Here is a 20,481-nt window from a genome sequence, read left to right as displayed (position 1 = left end):
CTGTAAGACTTGGAGTAGATTAAAATTAAGAAGATTAAGACTGGTGTATTTTTATCTGGCATGGATGTTACAAGAGATCCAGAAGTAAATTGATTTAGAAACGTCTGTCATAATCTTAGTGAAAGATAGATTAGGATCAGGGATTGAATAGTCTCTTGCTACTCATGTACTTGTATAAAGAAATGGAAGCACCTGTTTTCACTGCATTTTCAAATAATTTGTATGAACAGTTTAATGCCCAGATTTACAGTTCATCGTGGGCGATCCAGTAAGTTATATTCCAAAAGTAAAATACTGCAGGCACTGGAGATCTGAAACAAAAATAGTAAACAGTGCTGTAAATAGTCAGCAGGTCGGGCAGCATCCGAACAATCATGCTGGTAGGAGGTCATTAATCTGAATGTTAACTGAGTCTCTCTCCACAGATGCTGTTTTTATAATCATAAGTTGTACATTTGGTTGCAGGAAATCTCAAAGCAGCAGAGGGCACATTGAATGGGTGAGCAAAAATCATGGCCGATAGGGTTCATTGTAAACTGGCGGAGCAAAGAGACTCACCATCTGCGTGGGCAAGGACCCTTAGTGCCCATGTGGGCAAGGTGCCTCACTGAAACTGATAGCTTGAACCTGTTGGACCCACACTCATCCAGTCCTTCGCTCTCCTGACGTGCTTTGTGGATGGCGGATGAACTCTCAGGTGTCAGAATGTGAGTCTCTCACCACACGGTACTCAAACTCTGACCTGTCCTTCCGACCACTTCATGGTCACCAGCCACGTACATGGCCATGTTCAATTGTGTTTTTTGCCAGTGGTGACCCCGCGAATGTTGATGACAGAGGATTCGGTGACCGTAGTATTATTGGATACTAAAGTAGAAAACATGATCAAAACGTCAAGGTGGAATTTTGTTCTTTGTCTCCATGTAATGCAGCAGAACCTATGGTGACATTCACGTATGAAACCATACAATTACCCGCCTATAACATTCCTCACAAAGTAGTCTACCCCCTGGCCTTTGGAATCCACGGGATATGGGGGAAAAGCCGGAACGGGGTACTGATTTTGGATGATCAGTGATGATCACATTGAATGGTGGTGCTGGCTCGAAGGGCCGAATGTCCTACTCCTGTACCTATTTTCCATGTTTCTATGTTCCTATCCAATGCATGATAAGACGGTAATATTGTGCACGTGGAAAGGAAATCTGAAGAACACGGAAGAGTATAGCACACAAATAGGCCCTTTGGCTCACAATGTCCATGCTGAACATAATACCAAGTGAAACTAATATCCTCTGCCTGCACATGATCCATATCCCTCAATTCCCTGCATATCCAGGTGCCCATCTGGAAACCTCTTAAATGCCACATCATATGTGCCTCCACTGTCAATCTTGCCCCGCACATCTCCTTTCACCTTTTCCCCTCTCACCTCAAAGCTATGCTCTCTAATCTTCAACATTTCTATTTATGCTTCTCACAATATTATATACTTCTAAATAAAATATAGAAACCTCTGCTCTTCATTGAAAATAATCCATGTTTGTCCAACCTCTCCTTATAGCTAAGACTCTTTAATCCCGGCAACATTGTGCTAAATCTCTTCAGCAACCTCCCCAAAGTCCCCACATTTATTCTGTCATGGAGCGTTGTAAATTGCAACCAATACTCCAAATGCAGCCTAACCAAAGTCCTAACATGATGAAAAAAATGCAACTAAAAAGCTTTTTCTGTATCTCGAGTACATGTGACAATAAACTAAACTAAACATGACCTCTACACTTTTAAACTCAATGCTCTGACTTCAAAAGACAAGCATACATATGCCTTCTTTACCAGTCTATCTACTTTCAGGGAACTATGGACTTGGATCTCTCTGTATATCAATGCTGTTAAGGGTCTATACTTTCCCTTTCATTCGACCTTCTAAAGTGCCTCATCTCATCCTTGCTTGGATTAAACTCCATCTGCTATTTCTCTGTCCTTTTCTGTAGCTGATCTCCATCCTGGTGTATACTTTGATCGTCTTCCTCACTGCAATGAAAAGAGTGAAATGAGAGTGAATTAAAACTGGCATTCTTAAAGAATCTAGTATGACTTGAGGATATGCCACACATTATAACAGTCAGTAAAGTATTTTTGGAGTGACTCCTCCATTGCATGGTGGGAAATGAAGCAGCCATTTGAGTGCAGGCTTCCATAAAAAGCAATTTAAGAGTGTTTAGATGAACCTTCCTGGTGATGTTGATTGGCTAGGACTGCAGGAATAAATTGTGTGAGAAACAGAATGTGGGGTTATTTACATGTTGTGATAGTCAGGACTTGAGGCCCTTCTGGATTTAAGGAGAAGCATTGAGCATTTTGCCTTGAGTGGTCAACGTGCTTAGTTCGTACAGCTTGTTTACAGCCACAATGTACTGTTCAGACTCTATGCACCTACGCACTAGGTATGGGGAGCTTGCTAGCAGTCAATATTAGTAGAAAAAACAAAGCTGTAAATTCAAAATGATATGGGATTTTGTTCATTCTGAACTCTTCCTCCCTGGAACAATCATAAAGTAGACTGACTGAATTTTAATGGGAAAAAAGAAACAAAGTGCGTGCGTAACTTGGGGTCAGGCAGCATCGATGGTGAATGTGGATAGGTGACGTGTTGGGTTGAGACCCTTCTTCAGAACAGATTTGCGAACACTTCAGCTCAATCCGCCAAGGCCTACTGGATCTCCCGGTTGCTAACCATTTTATCTCCCCCTCCCATTCCTATAGTGACCTTTCTCTCCTGAGCCTCCTTCATTGCCAGCGTGAGGCCACACGCAAACTGAGGAACAGAACTTTGTCTTCCGCGTGAATAGCTTGCAACCCAACGGTATGAACACTGAGTTCTCCAATTTTAGGTAACCTTCAACAAATAAGAACCACCCCCACCCCCGCCCTGCCCCTCCCTTTTCTCTCTTACCCCCCCCTCCCCCTTTCTTTCCACTCTCCCTTCTCTATTCCGCATCTGGTCTTGCATCTAGTTCACTCCTCCTCCTCCACCTACATTCCTTTCTCTGGCTTTGCAAATCTTTAATCCTTTTGCCGCACACTACCTATTTTTTCATTTCTGGGCCTTTGCCTATCAAACCTCCCCCTCCCCTGTGCTCACCTGCCAAACTTTATCCTGCCCATCCTCTCCTCCAGCTTTCTCCCCCCCCCCCCCCCCCCCCCCCCCCACAATCAGTCTGAAGAAGGGCCCTGACCAAAAACGTTGACTATCCATGTTCTCCGGGGATGCTGCCTAATGCTCTGAGTTCCTTGTTCCTTGTTTCCGAATTCTAATGGGTCAGGAGCTGCCATTGGCCATTCCTCCAACATCAATTCAATTCCAGATTGAGAGGCAAATGGAACTACCTCAGGTCAGCAATTTGATGGGCATGGAGAGTTGGGTTGAAGTATATGTCTCTGCATTTCTCAGAACACTGTCTCTGCAGGGTGAAGGTGCCATGGATGGAGCTGACATGGTGACTCCTCCTGCCTGCTCTGCATCATGCACACAGGTGCCCTTGGGTCCCATTTTGATCTTAAATTGGCCTGACGGTGACTGGGGATTTCAGATTAGTCCCTGTGAGAAGGTGTAGGCATTGCCGTCATTCATTGCAGGCTGCAAGTAGCGCAGAAGCTCAGTGGACTGAAAGGTCCTGATGTGCACAGCGGGGCTTTAGTAAATATTATGTTTGTGCTAAACCCATTATTGTGCTTCGTTGCAGTTGCCTTCAAGAACCACAGCTGTAACAAGATAGCCGATGGATATGGTAACCATGGAAACGGGAAGATGCCTGGTTTGGTGGATGGAATTCTGCCAGAGGGAGAACTTTTACTGCAGGTCTGTCTCTATGGTCAGGTCGCTGGCTATCTCTTCCCTGACGTACCCCCCTCAGTGCAAAGATCCATTCCATCTTCATTCCTCCCTTTTGAGTATTAAACAGCTCTGACTTTAATCTCAAGGCACTGATTGAGCTTAGCAGACGATGCCCGGACTTCTGATTTATTCTCAGCGTTCAAGGACAAACTGGGGCATACCCGTTGAGCAAGGTGAGGAGAGAAAGTTGAGGAGGTTGGCAGCAACGCCGTGGGATCTGGGCTCTGGCTTGCTCGAGAGATAATCAATTGTGACAGTTGCACTTTCAGTGAGTTTGAGAGGACCCATTAGCACTGCTCATCCAGGGGAGTGAATGACCCTCATGTTTCGAGACCGGCAAAGCTACATCACAGCTGAACTAAACTTCCTTACTTTTGCAACTAAAATCAATGTATCTATCTTGGAATCTAACGGCTTTAGTGGAGGTGCTTTTATATTTTATTAATTGAACATTATCCTGACTCTTCTTCCATGATGTAGCGTTTTTTCCCTTCCATCTCTGTCTGATTAACTCTTGTATCCCCCGCTCACTGCAGAGCTTCTCTCCGAGATCCTTTCTGTGTTTGTTGGCCTCTGGTATGGATTACTACACTTCTTTTCATAAGAGGAGCGAGGAATATTCTGCTCATTTTGAAGCATTTCCTCTCAAATTTGATGGGAACAAGAGGAAAGTTTCAGAACATCTAATTAACTACAGTAGATAACAAGGTATCACAAAATGCTGGAGTAACTCAGCAGGTCAGGCAGCATCTCTGGTGAGAAGGAATGGGTGACATTTCGGGTCGGGACCCTTCTTCAGTCTGAAGATATGATAGGTAGATATTGATAGGGTCAATGGGATACAGGTGCTGGGCTGAAGAAGGGTCTCGACCCGAAACGTCACCCATTCCTTCTCTCCAGAGATGCTGCCTGACCTGCTGAGTTACTCCAGCATTTTGTGATACCTTCGATTTGTACCAGCATCTGCAGTTATTTTCCTACACAGTAGATAACAAGAACTGCTGCTTTCGATATCTCCGTCAGCACTGAACTATTGTGGGCCATGCTGCATTTCTTCATCACTGTTCATGATTTAGTGTGGGAAACAGGAGTGGGAAGAGTCACCTTTACCTGTTCTGCCATCCAATAAAATCACCATCTCACGTCCACTTTTCAGCCCAGCACCTGTATCCCATTGACCCTATCAATATCTACCTATCATATATATGATTTATGTAGGAAGGAACTGCAGATGCTGGTTTAAACTAAAGGTAGACACAAAATGCTGGAGTAACTCATCGGACAGGCAGCATCTCTGGAGAGTAGGAATGGGTAACGTTTCGGGTCGAGACTCTTCTTCCTATATATATGATTTATCTTGTTTTGCACCAATTCAAATATTGAAGCCCATACCAGCGCACAGTGGAAGAGGACATGCGATAGACAGCAGATGGGGAGTTGGCGTCTGAGTAGACACAAAGGTTTCCAACTATCTGCACTGCTGTTTGAAGATCTTGGCAGGTAGCCTCTAATCAATCACCATGTCCTCAGCTTTAAACAGCTAGGTGCTTTTAACAATGCTGTTCGCTGTCGATCTGGAGACAAAGGAATGTGAGCAGATATTTCCTCTGTGTGTTTTTGCTTGTACTTACTGCTGATCCACCACAGAACCTGTAGAAGCTCAGAGGGCACTGATTGGGGTCACTTCTACCCACTCTGGTTCCCTGCTTTGGATTTGAGGACCCACCTCATCCTCGCTCCTTGGGTTCAGGTCCAGGCTGGGTTCAGATCCAGTTACAGTACGTAAGGGTGACAGGAGGAATGATGGGTTCCTGTTGCCTAGAGTAAGCTTCACAGGGCAACTGCTCTCACCCTCCCTGAGGAGACATCTCGGGACTGTAAATGTCCAGAGGTGTTGAATGCACTTGTCAAATGCTTTGGGTCAGAACCGAAGGTTTCCTCACATTCACCCTCCATCCCTACAATGTAAAGAGTTCCTGCTACTCTTGGTGCTTGCATGAGTTGTCTTGGTGGTATTAGGAAGAGGTGGCATGCAGAATGCTGTGGGCCACCCCTTCGACTTGCATTTACAAACTGCCATCAGTGCAGGACGTGGGAGTGGCTGTCACACAATAAAAGGAAGCACTCTGTCGAAGAAAGTTCCTTGGGTTTGAGATGTAAACCAACACCAGAAGATGTCAAACAGAGGAAGGCAGCGGTTTTAAGATGAGAGGGGAGGAGGCTTAAGAGAGGTAAATCTTTCACACAAAGGGTAGTTTGTATCTGGAATGAGCAACCAGAGGAGGTGGTGGAGGCAGGGACAGTAAGAACATTTAAGAATGTGGCCAGGTGCATAAATGAGCAGGGCATAGGGGGATATACAATTAATGCAGGTAAGTGAATTAGCACAAATGGGCATGATGGTCGGTGTAGACATTGTGGATCGTAGGGTCTATTTCTGTGCTGTACAACTCCATGACTTGAAGATCTGCCCCCTAGTGTGAATTTTAAAGAGTCCATAAAATCCTCCATTAACATTCCATCCTCAATCAAACTCATTGTAACCAGATGATCTCTTTGCCTAAGCAATGTTGTATCTTTGAGTTCTTGTAATATGTACATTATCCACCTTTTCCTATCCATACACTTATGGTGAGGCCACACCTGGCCTACTGTGCACTGCCTTGGTCCCCTTACTAAAGCGATGTCATAGCATTAGAGACAGTCCAAAGGAGATTGACCAGAGTTACTCCTGAGTTATTGCAATATATATATACCGTTCATCTGCATACACATATACACACTACTTGGATGTAAATGGAGTAGATTGGTTGATTAGTAAGTTCGCAGAGGGCAGAAATGGATGGAGAAATGGCAGATGAAGTTTAATCCTAGCAAGTATAAGATGTTGCACTTTGGGAGGTTGAATGTAAAGGGAAAGTGTGCAGTTAATAACAAATCCCTTAACAGCAATGCTGCACAGAAGCATCTTGTAGCTGAAGACATGGCCACAATTAAAGCACTTAAAGCTGAAGGCATAGAGCGATCAAAGTTGGATAGGTGCAAGATCCAGAATTGAAGAAGTAGAAAAGTCCAGGAAGGTTGCAGTGCACACAGAGGTCATAGAGAAAGAGAGCACTAATGCTGTAGATCCACGTAAACTAGGAAAGTTAACAATGATTGCGATTTCTCTGTGGAAATTTGCCATACTCTGATCTTCAATAATTAGACTAGAACAGTAAACAAGTATTTTTCACAGGAGAATATAAACTATGTAGAAATCTGATACGTAAATGTGTTTTAATGCACATTAGCAAAACTAAACAGGAATCATTCCAAGAAATTGTGCATTAAAATGATATGTTATTAATAGCAAGAGGGTAGAACTTGGCAGTGAACAAAAATGATTTGACTTGTCAGTTTTGGCACCACTTTTGGAAAAAAAAAATCCCTTGTTCTTCCCCCTCCCCAGGCTCAGCTTTATTTTGCCAGATTCTGATTTAAAAAAAAATTTACTGTAAGAATTCTCATGATTGAACTCCGTGCCAAGGAGAAACTTGGGATAAAAGAAATTATTTTACCGGTATGAAACTTACTTGTTTGTCAAAAAGCTTTGTGACTCATGGCATTTATAATGCCCGAAGATTGAGGAGGGTGATCTAGAAGATTGAAAAGTCACAACTTGTGGCCGTGTTGACATTTATTTTCCTTGCTCTCTTTTGCTGCCTCCCCATTAGTAACCGCAGTTAATTGTGTCTGCGGTTAGAGGAAAACCTTATCCAGCGAACAGGCAGTGTTGAAGTGGCTGACTTCAGAGAACAGTCGAGTGCCGAGAGTCATTGGCAGTAAAATAAGTCGGATCTTTCTTGCCTGTTCTTTCCATCGGGTGTTGTGGACTGCAGAACATTTGTCGCAACCAAGCACTTCTCCAAATCAAAATACCACAGTTGCTGGAAATCTGATGTAAACATTGCAACTGCTGGAACAACACAGCAGGTCAGTCAGCATCTGCAGAGAGAGAAACAGTGTAGCGGCAACTTAGTCCTTCCCAATAAAGTCCTTAAGCTTACCGTTGACAAAGGAGGGGAGCAATGGTTCTAGACACAAATAACAACAACGGAGAGATCTTCACATTGCAGTCTAATTAGTCGTTTATTGAAGTAATAATACAAAACAGATTAGTATATCCCGTCGTTAACTTGTTTGTTTGACTTGCTTGTTTGACTTGTTTGGTAAGAACTTAGTATCTCACTGTAACTCCTTTGTATCCTGTTACTGGCTTGCTAAACCCTATGTTTAGTAGGCTTGGCGTGTCTGGCTACTAAGACCCTATTATCTTAGCAAGCTCCTGGTGTCACACTGAAGCATTACGTCAGTGCTGGGCAAATTATACTCATAATTCTGACCTCCCATGGCTCCTCCCAGTCGAAATGCGTAAGACTCCAACATTCATCTCAGGACAATCCCCTGGTGTACAAAAATAATACAGTAGGATACAAAGTAATATGATAATATGCTAAAATAACTAATAAACACAAAATGGCTCCTACACACCGGCTCCTACTTGTTCTAAGTATATAACAAAACAATTACTAATAGACATTAAAAGGAGACATAAAAACATCATATATAATCAAAAAGCATGCCCTATATATTGGCATCTAATCTACTATAGTGATTCTTCAACCTTCAAGGCCACCAGACCTTGCTGTAATCAGGTATCAGCTTCCAGGAGCAGATATATCTTCGTAATTGGTCTTTCCAAGATGTTGCTCTTACTCTGAAGTCGAACAGTACACACAAAACCTTGTGCATCTGGTACAGTCTCCAATATTCTGCCCATTAGACAGGATCCTCTTCAGTCTTCTTCTCTTCCAGCTTAAGAAGTGGTCGGTCTGCTGTCAGTCCTCTTGATGTCTCACCTGCAAGATTTTCCTTTGTGCTAACATATCTCCATTGTGATACATCAGTAACATCCCTTACAAAAGAGATTATTTTTGCTTCAAACGTTTGAAAGCGTTTGGTTTTGTTGTTGTGGTACTTAAGCACCGTTGTGATATCGGTCCAGAAGATGGATTTGTCCAGTTGAAGCTGTAATTCTTTTCGCAGCATTGTGTCAACTCTGGATTTTCTCATTATGAAGTCGTGATTGTATTGCTTGACCAGAAGCTCCTCTTGGCTTGCAATAGATATTCGATTGACAGCAGTGGCAGGGCAGCCATTCCCATCCCTGCTGTCGTGGTCTCTTCTTAGTTCACCATCCAGAGTAGTTCCATTTGTAACAAAAAATTCTGGATGGTCTGCTTCAGTTTCGCTAGTGATGGATTCATTTAGTTTTCCACCATCGACAGACTGAAGAGTTCTCTGAGGAACTAGTTTTTTCAGCAATTACTTTGGTTGAAACGTCTTCAAGGTTTGCTGGGTTTTCTGGTGCAGGACCCCCTGAAGTTTCCAGTTCTATCATTTCTTGATCCGAAGGTTCACGATTTTCTGGTGCTACTTCAGAGTTGGTCTCAGTCATCTCTGTGCTCAGACAAGTATTTTCAGGACCAGATTCTCCAGCCAATGGATCAGCTTGGACTGCTTTGGAAGAGATGCAGGTTTCATCACCGGCCCCGATATGGTCACACGTTTGAGATGGGAGAACAGCATCACTTGCACTTGGCTTTTCCTTCTGTTCTGGTTTCTATTCCTTGTCCTTTTGTTCAATATGAAGAATTTCAGGGTGATCTTTTTGCACCTGTGATTCTACAGGTTCTGTAGTCGCTGCCAAACTGCTTTTGGCTGTTTGCCGCTTTTCTCTTGCTTTAGCAAAGGTAGGGCCTTTGACAGTTCCTCTTTTCAAATAAGAGCTCATCTCATCAGCTACTGTCGAGCTGTGTCTTGATTTCCTAGCCTTAAGTGCATTGAGTCTTGTCTTGGCTGCTGCTATTGCAGCATCTAGTACCAAATCGTTCCTCCATCTTCTCAGCTGTCCTTCTGGCTCTCCCATTTGAGCTCCATTTCCAATTGTCTTCTCTTCCTATCGAGCTCCATTTCCAATTGTCTTCTCTTCCTTCGAGTTCCATTTCCAGATGTCTTCGCTTATGTTCACTTGACAATTCTTTGTTTTTCAATTGTTCATCTCGTTTCTTCCTTTCTTCTCGGTTGTTCATTTTCCAATTCCTGTTCCTGTACCTCAATCTCATGCCTGTCTTTCATGAAGGCAGCCTGTTCTGCGAGAACGGGCAGGTCTGCCTTAGCCTTCATACGAGCAGAGTGTGTCCAAGATGCACGAGATAAAGAACGAGATTTGAAGATCAATTTAGAGTTTGAGACATTTGAAGCACTGTCAGCAGATCCAATGATATCTAAGTTTACACGACTCTGTTGTGTAACACTCTCAGCAATGGAGTGTGTAGTTTGATGACCATCTTTAGAACCTTGTGTAAACCCGATAAAAGTTTCCACTGTTTGGTGAATCCACTGATTTTGCTTTTTGAGCTCATCTTCAGGCATTGGTAACTTTACCAGTGCTTCATATTCTTCATTGATCATTTCATTGGTAGCTTGTTTATATCTTGTGTTTTTCTTTTTCTTCTTCTTCAATCTCACGCTGGCTTTTCAGGGAGGCAACCCATTCCAAGACATAAGAGAACTTAGAAGGTCCATCTATTGAAGAAAAACCATTTTCCCTTTGGGAATCCATTCTGATGGCACCACCTGCTGGCCGAACATCAGATTTATGTACAAGCATACTTGTACGTCAATATCCCTTCAAGACTTATTGACGCAAAGCCAAATCTTCAAGGAATTCAAAACAAAACTGATAGCAAGCGTGCACAAGGTCACTTCTTTGTTTCTAGCAATCCTAACTTTTCCAGTTGCAGTTTTCTTTTGCCACTTCTGAAAAACAGCTTTCCTATAAAGCTTAATGCTTTATCAGCTTTCAAAGTTTTCCTTTCTCCGAAGTCAGATTTACGCAGAAAATTACTCTTATCAGTCTGAGTTCAGCTTTTGCAATAAAAATGTCCTGTTCCATGCAGTCGATAAACAAGCTCCAGCCCCAATCCTAGAGCCAGTTCCTTTTAACTGACTCTTTAGAGACAGGTTACCTTATCTTCTCTCACCAAGGATAGCTCTTGATCTATTCACTCTGGCTGAGGAAGTTTTACAATAAATCCCTGCAGTTCAGATAGGTTCTTACAATAGCACTCCGGCTAAAGATAAGTTTCATATTTCATATTTCCGATACAGTGCGGAAACAGGCCTTTTCGGCCCACCAAGTCCGCGCCGCCCAGCGATCCCCGCACATTAACACTATCCTACACACACTAGGGACAATTTTTACATTTACCCAGTCAATTAACCTACATACCTGTACGTCTTTGGAGTGTGGGAGGAAACCGAAGATCTCGGAGAAAACCCACGCAGGTCACGGGGAGAACGTACAAACTCCTTACAGTACAGCACCCGTAGTCAGGATCGAACCTGAGTCTCCGGCGCTGCATTCGCTGTAAGGCAGCAACCCTACGTTGCGCCACCGTGTTCTTACAATGTCGCGGAACTTAGTCCTTCCCAATAAAGTCCTTCAGCTTACCGTTGATGAAGGAGGGAAGCAATGGTTCTTGACGCAAATAACAACAACAGAGAGATCTTCATGATGTTGCAGTCTAATTAGTCGTTTATTGAAGTAATAATACAAGACAGATTAGTATATCTCCCGTCGTTAACTTGTTTGTTTGACTTGTTTGTTCGACTTGTTTCGTAAGAACTTAATATCTCACCGTAACTCCTTCGTATCCTGTTACCGGCTTGCTAAACCATATGTTTAGTGTTGTTATGTTATGTTGGCGTGTCTGGCTGCTAAGACCTTATTATCTTAGCAAGCTTCTGGTGTCACACTGAAGCATTACGTCAGTGCTGGGCAAATTATACTCATAATTCTGACTCCTCCTATAGCTCCTCCCAGTCGATATACGTAAGACTCCAACATTCATCTCAGGACAATCCCTTGGTGTACAAAAAAATACAGCAGGATACGAAGTAATATGCTAAAATAACAAATAAACACAAAATGGCTCCTACAAACAGTGTTAACATTACAGGTCAAGGACCCCTAACACAACTGGGAAAGTTCAGAGAGCAATTCTGAGATTTATTTTGTGGGACTTGAGTTGTATTGAGGCCAGGTCATTGAGATGAGAGTTCTGATGCAATGTTTTGATCTGAAACGTCAACAGTTCTTTTCCCCCACAGATGATATCTGATACACTGAGTTCCTCTAGCAGACGGTTTGTTGCTTTAGACTCCAACATCTGTAGTCTCTTGAGTCTTCAATGAGAACAAATTTTGTTCCAGAAAGCACGAGTGAGGAAGTATTTTTGAACATTGTGCCAACTGTAGCAGTTTTTATTCCCAGGTTACTTAATGAAGAAACTAAGTTGAATTTCTCAATTTGTCTTTGTAGGATTTGAACTCACTTTCTTTGGGTAGTTAACAAAAATTCTGGATTACTCTTTTGGTAACATATATTCTACCATACCCAGCTCCAGCAGTGAACCCATTTTGTTGAACGCAGGGTTGCTAAGATCTAGGGTGGCACTAGTGCAGCGGATAGAGCTGCTGCCTCACAGCACCACGGACTCCGGTTCCATCCTGACTTTTGGTCCTGTCTGTGTTCGAGTTTGCATGTTCCCCTGTGACTTTGTGGGTTTCACCTGGGTGCTCTTGTTTCCTCATATATCCCAAAGACATGCAGGTTTGAAGGTTAATGGACGAGTGTAAATTGCCCCTAGTGGGTGGCGAGTGGATGAAAAAGTGGGATAACAAAGAACTAGTGCTGATGACTGATGGATGGTCAGTGTGGAAGCAGTGGGCTGAAGGGCCTGATCCAAGTATTCAATTCAAGAAATAGAAGCAGGAGATGCCATTTTGCTTCTGTATGCCCAGTCCCATTTCCCTCCACTATCCTTATGCCCCTTGATCTCTTGTTATTAAGTGTCCGGGTCTCTCTAGCTCTACTGTGTAGAAAATGTCAAATGTTTGCCATCCTCTGTGCGAAGAAAGCTCTCCTTTATTCAGGCCTACTCCTAATGCTTGTCCTAGACTTTTTAGTCAGAGGGAAATATCCTCCTATCAATCAGGCCACCTCCAGGTGCTATCACTAGGGGCAATTTGCAGTGGTTGATTAACCTACTAATTTGCACACCTTTGGGATGTGGGAGGAAACTGGAGCAACCAGAGTAAGCTCAGAGATAGACACAAAAAGCTTGAGTAACTCAGTGGGTCAGAGAGCATCTCTGGAGAAAAGAAATAGGTGACGTTTCGGGTTGAGACCCTTCTTCAGTCTTAAGTTTAAACCAACATATGCAGTTCCTTCCTACAACGTAAACTTGCACAGTTACAGGGAGAATTTACAAACTCCACACCCACAGCACCAGAGGTCAGGATTGAAAACAGATATCTGGTGCTTAGAGACATCTGCTCTACCAGCTCTGCCACTATGCCACCCCTATATTTGAACCCACAACACTATTGAACCCGCAGTGGGCCTCGCTGCATTCTATCATCTGCTCAGAACGCTGGAAAGTTTGGCTTTGTTTATTGTCACATGTACTGAGGTACATTGAAAAGCTTTTGTTGCGTGCTAACCAGTTAGTGGAAAAATTATACATGATTACAATTGAGCCATGCACACCACACATACATACAATAAAGGGAATAATGTTTAGTGCAATATAAAATCCAGTAAAGTCCAATTAAAGATAGCCCGAGGCTCTCCAATGAGGTAGATGGTAGGTCAGGACCACTCTCTAGTTGTTGAAAGGATGGTTCAGTTGCCTCATAGCAGCTGGGAAGAAACTATTCCTGAATTTAGAGGTGTGCGTTTTCACACTTCTGTACCTTTTGCCTGATGGGAGAGGGGAGACTCTTCCTTGATTATGCTGATGGCCTTGCTGAGGCAGCGAGAAGTGTAAATGGGAGGGAGGTTGGTTTGTGTGATGGAGGGAATTGCGTCATCACCGTCAATCATCAATAGGGGCGGCACGGTGGCGCAGCGGTAGAGTTGCTGCCTTACAGCGAATGCAGCGCCGGAGATTCAGGTTCGATCCTGACTATGGGAGCCGTCTGTACGGAGTTCGTACGTTCTCCCCGTGTCCTGCGTGGGTTTTCTCCGAGATCTTCGGTTTCCTCCCACACTCCAAAGACATACAGGTATGTAGGTTAATTGACTGGGTGATATGTAAAAAAAATTAAAAAATTGTCCCTAGTGTGTGTAGGATAGTGTTAGTGTGCGGGGATCGCTGGGCGGCGCGGACTCGGTGGGCCGAAGGGCATGTTTCCGCGCTGTATCTCTAAATCTAAAAAATCTAAATCTAAAAATCAGCGAGCTACAGTGGAATCGCTGTCGCCTTTGGATTTATCTATTAGTGTGAGATGAGTGAGAGCATTTCAGGCTGAAGGTCAATGCCTGGCAACAGGAGAAAAAGTGGAGATCCCAAGTGGATTGAACAGTTTCCAGCGCTCCTGCACAAATGCACCAAGTCTACTATAAAGCTTTAGTGTGATTTCCCCCTGCTCTCCCCTGAACACGGATGGGTTGTAATAAAGTAGTGGTTACAATGGATGGTTCTGACTGAAAATTCATGAGTGGAGTTGGTGCCCAAAATTAATTTCTCTGAAGCAGGGGCAGAACTAGCAAAGTTTCTGGTCTGTGACACCCTATGTTGTGAACTGTCGTTTTATCGTGATCCTGTAATGGCCCTGAGAACTATTGCAAAGGTCAGTGAAAGCCTTTCTGTGCGGTGTGTTAACAGGTGTGGCGGCACAGTCAGGATGTCAGGCAGTGAATGTGTAGTGGTGGAATGAACAGTCAGAAAGTCTGATCATAGTTGAAGAAGGAATGTTTTGGAATGAAGCCCCAATGGACCAATGCCCAATAGCGCCCTGGGACATTTAATATCGACACTAGCAGGTGCGCAGATGGCTGTTTAGGTTTTTAATCAACACGGCATGTCCTTGCACTGGAGTACACTGGAGACTCGCTACGAGCTGTGGCTCAATGGGCAACCTCACTCATAAAATCCCTGAATCAATAGTGCCTTTATGCACAGCTGCTGTCTCTCCCTCCAGCTCCAACCTGGATCCCACACAGTTGTCAATTCATCTGATCTCAACCTTCAACCAAAGAAGGAAGCTCAGGTCTAGAGATGATGATCAGACTGGGTTTCCTCAGCAAATCCTTGCAGGCCCTAGCTTCCTCGCTGCTCATGTGGTCAAATACATTTTGTCATTGCAGGTCGCGAATCATTACCATGGGAGTGCCTGTTTCCTGGAGGTTACCCACTCACAAGCACTCCTCTGCCACCACCATTCATCTTCTGCAGCCACAATTACAGTGTTAAAGATTCCTAAAAACTTAGCATTGAATAAAATAAATATGTACGTTAAGCCCGGCTGAAAGTCGTGTTTACTTTTCTGCAGCCAGCCTGCTAATACCACTCTGGGTGACTTCTACATGCCCAGGACTGGAACCAAACTATTGCCTAATTCATACAATGATGTACTGCTCGCTGATGTTGTGCGGGTATCTCAGATTGATGTCTAACACTCCCCATGATTGTAATGTTTCCAAATATTTCATTCACGTAATTGTTGAATTGACCAATTTAGTTTTGCCTCGACTTTTGTTTCCAGATTTCATTAATATTAATCTTGGTTTGGGTTTCTCTTTCAGGCTCTGAATGGATTTGTACTGGTTGTCACGGCAGATGGGGTTATATTCTATGTCTCTCCGACAGTTCAGGACTATCTGGGATTTCACCAGGTGAGCCTGAATGTGCCCTGTTCTGTTCTTTGTATTTTAACGGAGCCCTGTCTGTGTGGAGTTTGCACATTCTCCCTGTGACCGTGTGGGTTTCCTCTGGGTACTCTGGTTTTATCACACATCCAAAGATGTGCAGGCTGGTAGGTTAGTTGGCCTCTATAAATTGTCCCTATTGTGTGGGTGCCTGCAGATGAATAGTTTTCCTCCGATGGGAATTTCTGAAATGGAAGCAGTTATATATTTTCTATGCATAGGAAGGAACTGCAGATGCTGGTTTACACCAAAGATAGACACAAAATGCTGGAGTAAACTCAGCGGGTCAGGCAGCATCTGTGGATAAAAGAAATAGTTGATATTTCAGGGTCATAGATACATAGACAATAGGTGCAGGAGTAGGCCATTCAGCCCATCGAGCCAGCACCACCATTCAATGTGATCATGGCTGATCAGTACCCCGTTCCTGCCTTCTCCCCATATCCTTTGATTCCGCTAGCCCTAAGAGCTCTATCTAACTCTGTTTAATGCATCCAGTGAATCGGCCTCCACTGCCTTCCGAGGCAGAGAATTCCACAAATTCACAACTCTCTGTGCGAAAAAGTTTTTCCTCATCTCATTTCTAAATGGCCTACCCCTTATTCTTAAACTGTGACCCCTGGTTCTGGACTTCCCCAACATCGGGAACATGTTTCCTGCATCTAGCGTGTCCAATCCCTTAATAATTTGATATTTTTCTATAAGATCCCCTCTCATCTTTCTAAATTCCAGTGAATACAAGCCCAGTCGTTCCATTCTTTCATCATATGACAGACCCTCCATCCTGGGAATTAACCTTGTGAACCTATGCTGCACTCCCTCAATATCAAGAATGTTCTTCCTCAAATTAGGTGGGTCTCACCAGGGCCCTGTGCAACTGCAGAAGGACCTCTTTGCTCCTATACTCGACTCCTCTCGTTATGAAGGCTAACATTAGTTTTCTTCACTGCCTGCTGTACCTGCATGCTTACCTTCAGTGACTGATGTACAAGGACACCCAGGGCTCGTTGTACTTCCCCTTTTCCTAACCTTTGAGGCCCTTCTTCAGACTGAGAGTCAGGGGAGAGGAAAACCAGAGGTATGAAAAGGCACATAATAAATCAGAGCCAGCACTGATGACTAAGGAAAGGTGGAGCCCACAGTGGTCCATTGTTGGCTGTGGGAGAGGTGATATGAATGATACCAACAGTGGCAGGACGACTTGGAAAGGCGAGGGATGGAGAGAGAGGGAATGCTAGCGTTACTTGAAATTAGAGGAATCAATATTCATACTGATGGGTTGTCAGCTGCCTGAGCGAAATATGAGGTGTTATTCTTCCAATTTGCATGTGGACTCACTGACAGAATCGAAGACCAGGAGAATTGATATGATTGAAGAATTGGGATTGGGAGAGACTGCAGGGGAGACAAAGGAATGCCTGCGACTGAGGGAAGGTATGAGATTAGGTGAGACTGAATGGAGGTTTGGTCATATTGAATGGCAGAGGCAGCCTAATCGGATGAAAGCTTTCCAGCCGCTGCTATCTCTTTGTTCTCACAACTGCTCTATGTCAAACCTAGTTTCAAATGTGCAAGCTTTTGGGTCTTTCTTTTGCCAGACCGATGTCATGCACCAGAGTGTGTTCGAGCTGATTCACGTCAAAGACCAGCAAGAATTCCGCCGGAACCTTCACTGGGCCTTGAATCCACCGGAGGCAAACAAAGGTCGGTCAGGCAAGTGGGGGAAACGATTGTGGCACGTGCTTCCTTTGTTCTGAGGCACAGACGTCCATACATTGAGAAGGGGGGGAAAAGCCAGATGAGGGCACTCAAATAGGAGCGGTAGAAAAGGCTGTGTATCATTAGATGAGAATGAAGGGAAGACTGAATACGATGCTGGTATTGAGAGGGATTTTGAAATCCACAAAGCTAACACAGGTGCAGCAAATAGTTAGGAAAGCAAAACTTGGGTTAGTTTGCATTACCAATAGATTGGAGGGTGAGGGTAAAGGAGCCTTGCTTCATTTCTATAGGGATTTGGAAATATCATGAGCTGGATCGCTGAGTAAAATGATGCCTCTTGTGCAGTGTGTGGAGTGAATGTTCATGGATTGAGCATTCACCACTGAGGGGAGGTTAGGTAATCAGACCTAAATGTATGCAGCTCAGCAGAATAAGAAGCAGATCATATCAAATAATGAAGAGGCTTCACTGGGTAGATGTGGAGTTGATATTTATTTTAATCGGGATGTCTAGAACGAGCAATTACTGTTTCAGAATAAGGAATTGTCTCTGTTAGGTTTGAAGTGAGGAATGAATAATCTGTTCTACGGCTTAAGGATACAATACTAATGTGGGAAGACAGTACAATCTGCAACCCCATGAGGCTAACTGAGCTCGTGTCACAACCACTGAATTATCAGGGCCTTTAAAATGTAGTTTTACTGAAGTGTGTTCTGGTATCAGAAGCAACATTGGGTCCACGTAATTCACTGCACCAGGTTCACCTTCTTTCCCACTGACCTGCAGTGACATAGATCCTCTCTGGATGTGATTGTACCTCACATAAGAGAGTAGACAAGGGCAGAAATTCATCCTTACTGACATTATAACAAATATGCCTTGTATTCTTCTGAGGATTGAAGTCGATGGAAACAAATCTCAACAAACAGCAGGTTCATTGCTCATTTAGCACAATTAATTGAGGACAAAATGCTGTTTGTATGTAATTTAACCATAACAGATCTGAGGATGAGATTGACCTAGACAGTGACACACCTTGAGTACAAGTCAACATCCTCAGTGGTAACTCGCAGTGCCTGATGCTCTCTTCATTTGATTACCAATACATGTTCTTATCAGTGTTAAACATTGGAGGCCATTCAAGGTTGCCATGCATCCTCTTGAAAAGTCGGAGTGGAGGGGCACGAGGCCAGTCAGATTAGAATTACAATCACCCTGTTGAGATCACCTATCCCTACATTAATCAAGGCTTTAGGTAGGAGCTTTGGTATTGGGTGTGTCTATTCTTGGACTGGGTAACATTTACCAAGGTTTGAACAGCCCTGGTGATCACCTTCCTGCCCAACAGTGGATTTCCCATTGAGGACATTACCTTGTACTCAAGGTGTGTTGCTGGCAAGGTCAACTCCAACCCCAGGTCTGCTGTAAGATCTCCATGACTGCACTCCAGACATCCTGCTGCTCTGTGCTATCCACGGGCTCTCTTCGGAAACAGGGCATGCCTGAGCAATTAATCTCCTTGCACCAGGAGAATTGCTCTCTATGTCTCTCATGGGCAGCGCAATGGTCCAGCTGGCAAAGCCGCTACCTCACAACTCTAGTGACCTGGGTTTACTCCGAGCATTGGGTGCATCTACGTGGAGTTTGCACATTCTCCCTGTAAACGCATTGGTTTCCCACGGGCAGTTTGTTTTCATCCCACATGCCAAAGACAGTTCATTCACTGCTATAAATTGCCCCCACTGTGTGGGTGAGTGGATAAATCTGGGGAAGAGGGGTGAATGTGGAGAGGGAACACTTTTCTCATTTATGCCTCATTTTCAATGCTATCCTCAGGTGAACGGGTTGCATCTACATCTGTAATCCCATGCGGTCCTGAGCAGCTACCACCAGAAAACACGTCATTCTTTGAGAGGAACTTCATCTGCCAGTTTCGCTGTTTGTTGGATAATTCATCTGGCTTCTTGGTAGGTTGCTGTTCTCAATCACATACATGGCATAGGAGTGATATCGTGTTTTTTAAAATATTAAAATCTGTCTCCAGCGTGAAACAGCAAGTTTCAAACTTGCATAGAAATAGGTAATGGTCATACAGCACAGAAACAGATTCTTGGGCATCGTGTCCATGACAGCCATTGTGCTTATAATAGTCCCATTTAGGAGCCACATGCCTTGGCAATTCAAGTGCTTACCCAGAAGTTTCTTTAAATGTTGTGAGAGTCTCTGCCTCCGCTACCCTCCCAGGCAGTGTGTTTCAGACCCCAGCTACCCTCTGGGTGAAAGATTTCCCCCTCAAATGCCCTCCAATTTCTTACCAGTCACCTTATACCCACACCCTCTTATTTTCAACACCCTAGTCACTGGTCATCATAAGGATTGCAGTAAAGTGTAATACTGGAAGCTGATGTTCATTTAGTTCAGCACTTGTGTATCTTGAAAACCTTGTCGCCTTTTCTCTGAGTCCTTCCTTCCAGTACTTGAGCAGCAAGCTTGATGTTGCAGTACGATACTCGGGGAACGTGACCTTGTATTATCATGATCATCCGAGAACTTGTGAACCAGGGCTTTTACTGCTGAACCTGCTCATTCCCATTTCTAGTAGAGTACCGTGGAGCTGCAGAGAAAGTTCAGATAAAAAATAAGTAATGAGGTAGATTGCGAGATTGGGAATTGATCCTTAGTTTGAGAGGTCTTTTTAGTAATCTTATAACAGTGGGGAAGAAGCTGTTCTTGAATCTGGTGGTACATGTTTTGAGATTTTTGTAACTTCTGTGAGAGAGTGGAGGAGGGAATGACCAGGGTATGTCTTGCTCTGCATCATCCCATTACAAAAAGCTTAATGGATTTCAGAGAGTACATTGAGGCTTGCAGACGGACTGTGGTTAATGCTGTTGAACTGCATTGATGGATTAGAAGTGACATCTGCCCTGCCTGAAGGAATTTGAACCCTGCATGTTGCTGTTCAGGTCAGATTACACAGTGTTTATTTCTGGGGAAATAGGCAACAGTTGAGGCAGTTACATTTTTTGCCTCAGGAGCT

The 20,481-nt window shown here is 43.8% G+C and overlaps 1 protein-coding gene across 2 annotated transcripts in view; it reads left to right on the top strand.

Annotated features, from left to right (window-relative positions):
* Nucleotides 1–20,481, top strand: part of ahr1b (aryl hydrocarbon receptor 1b) — an 82,497-nt gene that overhangs the window by 39,587 nt on the left and 22,429 nt on the right. Inside the window, exons 3-6 of one of the 2 annotated variants that reach the window (XM_078403492.1) lie at nucleotides 3,747–3,862; nucleotides 15,597–15,686; nucleotides 17,318–17,423; nucleotides 19,278–19,408. In XM_078403492.1, coding sequence (XP_078259618.1) covers nucleotides 3,747–3,862; nucleotides 15,597–15,686; nucleotides 17,318–17,423; nucleotides 19,278–19,408 — 443 coding nt within the window. Of the gene's footprint in view, nucleotides 1–3,746; nucleotides 3,863–15,596; nucleotides 15,687–17,317; nucleotides 17,433–19,277; nucleotides 19,409–20,481 lie in introns of both variants that reach the window. The other variant, XM_078403491.1, reaches the window with a different exon arrangement.

The sequence above is a fragment of the Rhinoraja longicauda genome, chromosome 8 (assembly GCF_053455715.1).
Source record: "Rhinoraja longicauda isolate Sanriku21f chromosome 8, sRhiLon1.1, whole genome shotgun sequence".
NCBI classification, from domain to species: domain Eukaryota; kingdom Metazoa; phylum Chordata; class Chondrichthyes; order Rajiformes; family Arhynchobatidae; genus Rhinoraja; species Rhinoraja longicauda.
Note: the sequence above shows the minus strand (reverse complement) of the source record. Positions and strands in the feature narration are given on the sequence as shown.